General features: G+C 27.7%; 1 protein-coding gene across 1 annotated transcript; it reads left to right on the top strand.

The window, feature by feature from the left end:
* Positions 1-536: 536 nt before the first annotated feature.
* Positions 537-5,642, top strand: LOC130667687 (enhancer of split mgamma protein-like). Its single transcript, XM_057469455.1, has 4 exons — positions 537-945; positions 1,158-1,247; positions 3,267-3,536; positions 3,659-5,642. The coding sequence occupies exons 1-4, from the start codon at positions 892-894 to the stop codon at positions 4,121-4,123; spliced, it is 879 nt and encodes a 292-aa protein (XP_057325438.1). The 5' UTR covers positions 537-891; the 3' UTR covers positions 4,124-5,642.
* Positions 5,643-9,218: the final 3,576 nt, after the last annotated feature.

The raw sequence follows: 9,218 nt of genomic DNA, 5'->3' as shown, positions 1-9,218 counted from the left end.
GAAAAAAAAAATTTTGGAAATGAAATAAATTTGATTAAATTAAATTTTCTTATTAAGTAATTTAATATTGCACGTAATTATTGGATGCAAAGGAAGAAAAATAAATTTCAATAGTTTTTATCATCAAACAAGTCATTTTTCGACTGACACTTCCGACTTTCGAAAAAGTTTATCAAAAACAAATTCAAAATAATGGTTAATTATATCTACAAAACTGATTTTGGAATCTTTAAAAAACATTGTTTTGAAATCCAACTTTTTTTATACAATTTTGGGGATACCCCATTTTGCCCCCCCTCGTCCTATATATATACAAATCACTGGAGAAAATGAATATAAACGCAATCACTGATTAATATTTATACTGATGATTAATTGATGTAATATATAAATTATAAATTGACTTGGCAAGAGAATATATATCGTATTCATTAACACTAATAATAAAAAATATATATATTTAATGTTTTAATGTGTGTGAGTGGGGGGTCATTAGAGGTATTATTATATACCTTTCTTTTAAAATAAATTAGTGATGAATAATATATGTTAATGTGTAAGTATAGTATGTATATAGATATATCGAGGGTTCGATGTGGATAAAAGCGAGGGGAGGGTTCCGTTGGAATGGCTGTCGGAGAGTGTATAGCGCGTTTGAGTCAGTTGGTGTAGAGACTCCATGGAGAGCGCTTGTTGTTGTCTAATGTCACTCAATATCCCTTCAATGTCAATTACTGTCTTCTACTTTGGTCGATTGTACCATTCGCGCTTGACATTGACACACTGATAACTACATGGATTAAATATATCTGTATATATATATAACCAATGGTGTGCAGCGTATACGGCGCGAAATTCTTTTTTTAATTTTTTTCGTTAATTAAAATTGCAATGATGGCGTACGATTATCCTTATCCAGTATCGAGAACTCATCAATATAAAAAGGTAACCATGCTGTAATTATTTAATAAGATTTTTTTATTGATAAGTATTTTAAGATTAATTTTATTGAGCATGTGCGATGAATTTTAATGACGCACGTGTAGTGAAATATATTTATTTTTTTTTAATTAATTTTTGCTTATTGAATTTTTTTTTTTTTTTTTTTTTTATGTGTTTAAAATTTTTTTTTATTTGTGTTGTGTTAATTTTGATAGATTACGAAGCCAATGTTGGAGAGAAAAAGGCGGGCTCGGATTAATAGATGTTTGGAGGAATTGAAAAATCTTATGGTCGATGCTTTAGAGGTTTGTACTTTTATTTTTATTTTAATAATTAATTGGAGTCAGCTAGTAATCGTTAAGTGCATGAATAAAATATTAATTAGTGTTTTACGTTTATTTGTTTGTCAAAACGTTTTGTTTGTTTAAATTTGACGTTTGTAAAAAAAAAAAAATGTATAAAAATTTTTATAATGATATAAATTATAATTCATTTTATTTGTTACTTTTTTTTTTTTTTATATTTAACATTCGGTAAATATTCAATGAGACTACATATATATACTATTTTTAAATTTTGACAACTAACTGAAAATTTAAACTTTTCGAAAATTATTTTTATTATTTAATCTATTCAAAAAAAAATAATAATAATCAACTCTCTAAAGTTACAAAAAATTTGGAAAATCCAAAAGTGCACGCCTCGAAAGCTCATGTTATGTTTTTTTTTAAAAGTTAAATTTCGAATAAAATTGAATATCCCGCTCTTTTCCCATAGAAATTTCCATGGTAAATATACGGTAATAAAAGTAAAAAAAAAAAAATAAATTAGGAGAACATTCCTAATGAAAAATGGCGGCAGTGTGTGTTTGTTTACATGTAAGATTGCCGGTTTTAACCGTAATGATTTATTTTTAAAAAAACGAGAAGGCCTACAGTAGTGATTTTCGAAAGGAACCTTCTTTGCTTATTTCTGAAAATTTTGAAAAAAAAATTAAGTAGTTTCGTCAAGTCGTTCTCGAGATATCCGTACCACGCCGTTTTTTTGAACCACAGACTAATGGACGTCCACGATAAATTTTTTTTAATCAACTTTTTTTTATATAAATACATATTAGACAAATTAAAAAAAGTATCAGGATTATTTATTAGTGTTTCAGCTTTATATTGATGTGTTTTTCATAATGTTTAAGAGTAATAGAAAAAAAATATATGCACTTTAATGAGTGGAAATCGTGTGACCTTGACAGGTCGGTTATAAAGCACAACCTCTCCGCTTCGCTTCCGAGGCGTGCAAAAAATTTTTTACTGACTTATAAATAGTGAAGCTCTACTTTGTCATATTTACCTAAATTTTTAATAGCCTTCGCTATTTATTTTTTATCCTGATCAGGATAGAAGACAATTCCAAATTTTCAAATTTTTTTTAACAAATCAATTACATAAAAAAATAACTAAAAATATACACATGTAGAAAATAAACAAAACTGCAGGTACAATTTTACAAAATATTTTTTTTTTATAATTTATCGTTTTAAAAAAAAATTCAAAAATTATTAAACGTCAGCTCACTGTAGTATCATAAAATTTTATTGAATCTATGAGTTTATAAGTTCGTCAAGTAATTAAAAATGAGATTTGTAATACAAAAAAAAATCACGTGATTTTCCACAGTTCCTACACTACGTGCTTTATTTATTCGCTTTAACTATGTATGTATTCACGAGTCTTCACTTAATATCCGGTATTTTTTATTATTCAAGTCTAATACTTTTAGTGATCATCTATGGAAAAATTTATTACAAAAAACTATTCACCAAGTGATCAGACAGGAACCGCGTAAACCCAATAAAGCATAAAGACATTAATTTCTGTTCTATTTTAAATTTACAGAGCAATATATTTTGCAAAAAAAAAAATTCATTGCATAAACATAATTGATATTTAAAACATTTTTTCCGCGGACAAATCAACAATTTCAACAAATCAATTATTCCTGAGATATTAAAATCGAGTAGTCTTGAGGTTTTTAAAAATAAAATGCTTGACTACCTATTACGTTTAGACTTTAAATGAAAGTAAACAACAATTTTTGTAAAATAGCAAATCATAAACCAGCTTAAAAATTGGATTATTCAGTAAGAGTTAAATCATCTATTGATATTCCTTCACAAATTGTGACTTTAGATAATAAAATTACTCTTGTAAAAAATTATATTAATGTATAAAATTACCTTTTGGCCTGTGCCTTGGCTTAAAAATTGATAAATAAACAAATAAAAATAAAAAATTTGGAATATAATTAAAAAAAAAATTATTTTTCAGACTGAAGGTGAAAATATAAGTAAATTAGAAAAAGCGGATATTCTTGAACTCACTGTACGTCACCTTCAAAGACTCCAAGCTTCCAGAGCATCAGAACCATCTTCGTCACTCAACGAAGAAACTTTGGCAGAAAGTCGTTGGCAATCAGGATTCGGACAGTGCGCCGCCGAAGCATGCAAATATCTCGCGGCGCTTCCCGGCGAGTCTGGTCAAAAATTAGCTCGTCATTTAGCCTCAGGACTCCAATCGAAACGAAAATTAAACACTTCCGTATGTTATCACCAAATTGTCTAAAAATACATATATCTAATTACATACTTAGTGATTACTGATTAACTAATGATCTTAACTTGATAACTGAATTAATATGACGTTTTTATTTTTATTTTTAGATATTACCAGTACAAGAACCATCTCTGATAATTGTTAGCCCAGATAATTATCACAAAGCCGGTCAACAATCTCTGTGGGAGTCATCGTCAACATCATCGACAACGTCACTGCCAATGACGTCCAGACTCACTTCCTCGCCAATTGATTCATCCTCACAATATTCATCATCCGAGAAACAGGATATGTCTAATGACAATAATAATATTAACAATAACAATATAAACAATAACTTTATTACAAATAATACTTTACCAGTAAATTCTCAGGCATCAAATGAAACCGAATGTCCACAAGTATCAGGATCAGTTGATGACAATATAAATCGTGATATATTATTAAGTAAGACTGTGATTGTAGAAAAGATATACTACGGAAATGATAATAATGAGAGTGATGGTGATGAAGAGATTGAAATAGATGTTGAAAAAGTTGATGATACTGATACTATGTGGAGGCCTTGGTAGTTATCGATAAATATATGATTTAATTAATTGATAAGTATTTATTAATGATTTCGTTAAATTTTATTTGCTATAAATTATAAATATTGACTATAGGTTTATTCTATTGATAATTTTATTGACCACAGTTGAATTATTATTTTTAATATCAGAAATAATATTTACTGGCCCAGTTATATTTTTATATTTCACTCGAAATATATCGCGTTACTAATTTCAAAAGGACATATTTTTATTCGCCCTCTTGGCTTTAGGGAGCCTCCTAAAGCCAGAAGGGCGTAGGATTTTTTTTGATCACCAATTGTTTGGTAGATTTATTTTAGAGATGAAAATTAAAAAAAAATTTGAAAGACAAAAAGACGAATGACTTAAATTATTTGCCTTTTTGGCTTTCAATTTTAAGCTCTAGAATAAGTCTTCAAAATGATTCATAATAAAAAAAGATTTTGGTTCTACATTGTAAAAAATTAAGAGTGAATTTGGAGAGCACGGAAAAAAAATTCTCGGAAAATTACAATTTTAAGAGTAAAAATAATTTTTTTAAACTCGAAAGTATAAACATTGCAGCTCATAGTCTAATTATTAATAAATATTGTGAGAATTACAGTATAAGCTACAATTTTTATATTTTCAAAAGTATAATTGATTTTAAATTCAAAAGTAAAATTGATTTTACCATTAAAACTGTAATTTTTAAAGTATTCTTTTTTCTGTGTAATTACGAATTTTATTTAAATCCAAATTCATACCGATATTCAGAGTTTTGAAGTTTTTAAAAAATTACTCCGCATACGGAATAAATAGGGAGTTTGTTTTTGCAGCAGAGTATACGGAAAAAACAATATAATAGTGGCAATCCTCTGGAATAATACTGAGTACTTTCTGTAAAAAAAAAATTTCAGACACTACTGTATGCTATCTAGACAGTATCCACTACTATCTAGACTATATCCACTACTGTTCGGGATTGTACTCAGTACTATCCAGAGAGTTGCCACTACTATATTGTTTTTTCCGTGTATCTGGATTTTATTCAAATCCGCATTCACTCCAATTCAGAGTTTTAATATTAAAATAAACTCCCCTTCGGAGTAAATTTTACTCCGAGGGGATTAAATAACTAAACAATTATCCGCTCCAAATTCACTCCGCATTCGCCTTGGATTTAATCCGCGTTCACTCCGCAAATTTTTTACAGTATAGAGGAAGCTCCCTAAAGCCAAAAGGACATGAGAATGTAAGTCCTTATGAAATTAGTAACACCATATGATATATTGCAATAATTAATACTCGTAATTTTTGTAAATATGATCTTGATAAATAATTAAACAATCAAAAATTGCTTTCTATATAAGGGAATAACATTTTTGAAACTATCAACTTATTTAAGAATTATGATAAATACGAGCAAATGTTTTGGTACATGGCTTTAACTTAATTAATTAAAATCAATATCATGATAATGATATATGCGTTAATTATTAATATGATCAATTGTATTAGTTTTAGAGATATCTATTGTTTGTTAATTTTAAGTATTAATTATAATTAAAATAATTAACTTGTTTAAATGAGTTACAATAATTTATAATTATGCTCTCAGTTATATCTTTTTTTTATTGGAGTAATTTATTAATTTTTTAAAATACATTTTTTATATGATATTTTTCTAACAATTTGATTTTATATACTCACATTATTGTGATACAATTCACCTGTGATCAATGAAAAATATTAAATAAATCAATTATTTATAAATAAATTGAAAGCTTATTGTTCCCTGATTAAAAACTCCGATTGAAACCGCTGAATTCCGATTGGTTCCGATTGAAATCCGATAGACTTTCAATCGAAATTCATTGGTTTCAATCGGAGTTTTTAATCAGGGTTGTTAATTAAATGAGATCTTTTTTTTTACTTACGAGACTTGAATTTTATTAAATTAATCAACGAAAATGAATGACGGTAAGTATTTTTGAATGGCAGGAACCTTCCAAATTATTAATTTCAATTAATAAATATATGATAGCACAGTTGATTTAAGTTGTATTTATTTAAAAATATATTATTTTGATTAAGTAAAAAAAAAATTGGACTTAATGAATTTAGTTTTTTTTTGTTTTTTTTTTAATAATAAACGATAAATTAATTAATTATAATTTTTATTCATTCATCGAAACAAATTCAATACATGGAAATTGAAATACAATTATTGATCACACTCTAGCATAATTGTTAACAATAATTATTATTATTCAATTAATTATTTCCAGCAGCACAAACTCGATCAAGACAAATGTGAGGTAATTACCCGAGTCGAAAATTCAGACCTGTTTAAATTGTATTTTTTTCTAACAATTCTCAGAAAATTGAGTGGTCAAGGGAGAGTCTGCTCTATAAAATACCATATGAACTGGACGCCTGGTTTGACTGTAAATAGTGGAGTTTTGTCCCATTTTAACAGGATTACATTCAAACCAGGCGTCGAATAATAATAACAATTTAAATAATAATAATTATTTTTCTTGTATCGTGCCTAGGGATGCAGGTTCGAACCCTACTTAGGAACAGGATTTTTTTTTTTTTTAATAATAATAATAATATTATTATTATTATTATTATTATTACACAGTAAAAAATATTGTGTTAAAATCAACACAATCTGTGTGTTAGAAACGGTCCACACAATATTTGTGTTAATTTTCAACACAGACTATTTGTGTTGAATTTCAACACAAAATTTGTATTAAAATTTCAACACAAAATTCGAGTAATATGAGAAGTAACTTCAACACTTTTATTTTTGTACCATGGATTATTTTTAGGTTATCAAAAGTGTCAACAATTATGATTTAACACTGAACTATTTTGTGATTGTAAACATGATCCTAAAGTTAGCAGACAGTTAACAATTTTCGAATTTTTTTATCAACAAATCAATTACGAAAAAAAAAAAAATATGCGCATGTAGAAAAGTAAAAAAGCTACAGATGCAATTTTTTAAATATTTTTTTTTTTAAGCTATACGAATCATGAACTTTGTTAACTTAATTTTTTTATGTCCAATTGAAAATAAATAAAATCAATGTCACAAAAATAATAACTAACCAAGCAAAATTGATGCTTAATGGCGCTTCCCGCGTGAATAGAAGGAAGACATTTTTTATAACACAATTCAACTGTCGTTTCAACACTTTTTTTGTGTTGATTTTAAAGTGACACTTAATAAATGTTGATAATATCGATTTTTGTACTAGGTATTACTTTTATCGATTAAAAATTTTAAAGTACCCAAAGAATTGTGTTGATTTGACACAAAATAATCAACACAGAAAATTTAACACGGACAGTTTTTAACACAGATACACAATATTTTTTACTGTGTATGGTGCTCCTTATAAGATGTTGGAAATCCCTAAGCTTAATATATACCTTCAAATTAAAATAATGATTATAATAATAATAATAATAATTCTTTAGATAAGATTTACATTGAAAACGGAACTCAGTGGAGCTGTTTTCACCGTATCTTTAGTTCATTCCGTCTGTTACAGTTTAAACAGGCGTCTTTTAAGGCTGCGATTCAAACTGCAAAGGATTCGAAAACTTTTACAGCTAAAACGGGTCTGATATTTCGACTCGGGATATAGTGTAATTAAAATAAATAACAATACTATTTTTTAAAAATAATTTTTAACCACTACTCAAACAACAAACAACAATCAAACTCAAACAACAACAAATCTTTTGGGTAACACTTAGAAAAAAATTTTTTTTTTTTTATTTTAATTCATGTTGCAATCATAACTGTATAACTTCCGTTTTCTACATTTTTTTTTTCTTTTTACATATTTTACGTTACATAGTCTTTAGGTTACGTTGCAAGCAATTTTAGGACCCTCTTTTCTTTGAGTAAATATTTTATATATATTTGTAACAAACTACTCTAAATTTTATCGGACTATGTTTCCTGGCCATCTTTTTTCTTTTTCTATTCTATATCTTATTATTAGCTATCTGTTCTCATCTCTTTTTTCCATATTTTTTGCAATCACGGGGTGTTTTCAGTGGGCAGGATTGCACACAGGTGGCAATCTGGCGGCTATATGGAACGAAGCCCACAGGTCAGAGCATTATATCAACTTGTGAAAAATAATACATTTGCTCTCTGTGGGATTCGAACCTGAGCCTGGCCAGTACTTGAGTTCGAAGACAAGAATGTTATCCACTCGATCACAAGTACTGGTTCACTTAGAAAAATATAATTATACATAATAAAAGTTGGAAAATCCAAACGTGCACTACAGCTCACTTGCTCATTTAAAGAGTCGTCAATAAACGACGCTCCTACATTGCAAGAGAGAATTAAAAGAGAAAACAAAATTATTATATATAAATTTGAAATTTACTAACTATCCGAAAAAAAAAATATTAATTTTTTAAACATCTTCGCGATTATTAAGAAGTACCATTCGCCCGGGAAAAAAAACAATTCTCGGTTGTGATCTCAACGATTTATTTTTTTTCTTGCAATGTCTTCTTTGAAACTGTCTATAAAGTCTAGAATAATTATGTAAAAGTATTTCAATACCAAAAATAATAAAAACCCACACTAAACTCATACCCATGAAAATATAAGTATGTTCAAAACTATTAAAATCCAATTGATCATATTTCCGGGCATCCTTAATTTTGTTAATCTTTTTCATTTTATTTAGTATATTATTCACCTTTCGTTTTTCCATATACTGTAGAAAACCCGCTTCTACTGGCATCGTCGCGATTTTATCAAACCTATTCTTTAACACCCAATTCTTTCGGGACCAATAAACGTTGTAGTTTCTAAATACTGATTTTTTTAAAACATGTAAGTTTTTAGCCTGTGAAGCGAATGTTAATATCCACTTTGATGGATAAATACACGCAATTCTTGAATCCAATTGTGCTTTAACCATACAACTTAACATATCTGTCCAACGTCCAGGATGTAAGTATTCCTTATCCTCATCCGTTATCCACAATTTTTCCTCAATAATATCCTCGTGTAATCGTTCATCGTACCAAATATGGTAATTATTGTCATACAGGTCCTTCAAAT

The sequence above is a fragment of the Microplitis mediator genome, chromosome 5 (genome assembly GCF_029852145.1).
Source record: "Microplitis mediator isolate UGA2020A chromosome 5, iyMicMedi2.1, whole genome shotgun sequence".
Classification (NCBI taxonomy): domain Eukaryota; kingdom Metazoa; phylum Arthropoda; class Insecta; order Hymenoptera; family Braconidae; genus Microplitis; species Microplitis mediator.
The sequence above is the reverse complement of the archived record's forward strand: the minus strand, read 5'-3'. Positions and strand labels throughout refer to the sequence as shown.

Coding starts and splice junctions, on each gene's coding strand:
- LOC130667687 (XM_057469455.1), top strand. CDS start 892: ATGATGGCGTACGATTATCCTTATCCAGTATCGAGAACTCATCAATAT. Junction 1,248..3,266: donor TTATGGTCGATGCTTTAGAG/GTTTGTACTTTT, acceptor ATTATTTTTCAG/ACTGAAGGTGAAAATATAAG. Junction 3,537..3,658: donor AACGAAAATTAAACACTTCC/GTATGTTATCAC, acceptor TTTTATTTTTAG/ATATTACCAGTACAAGAACC.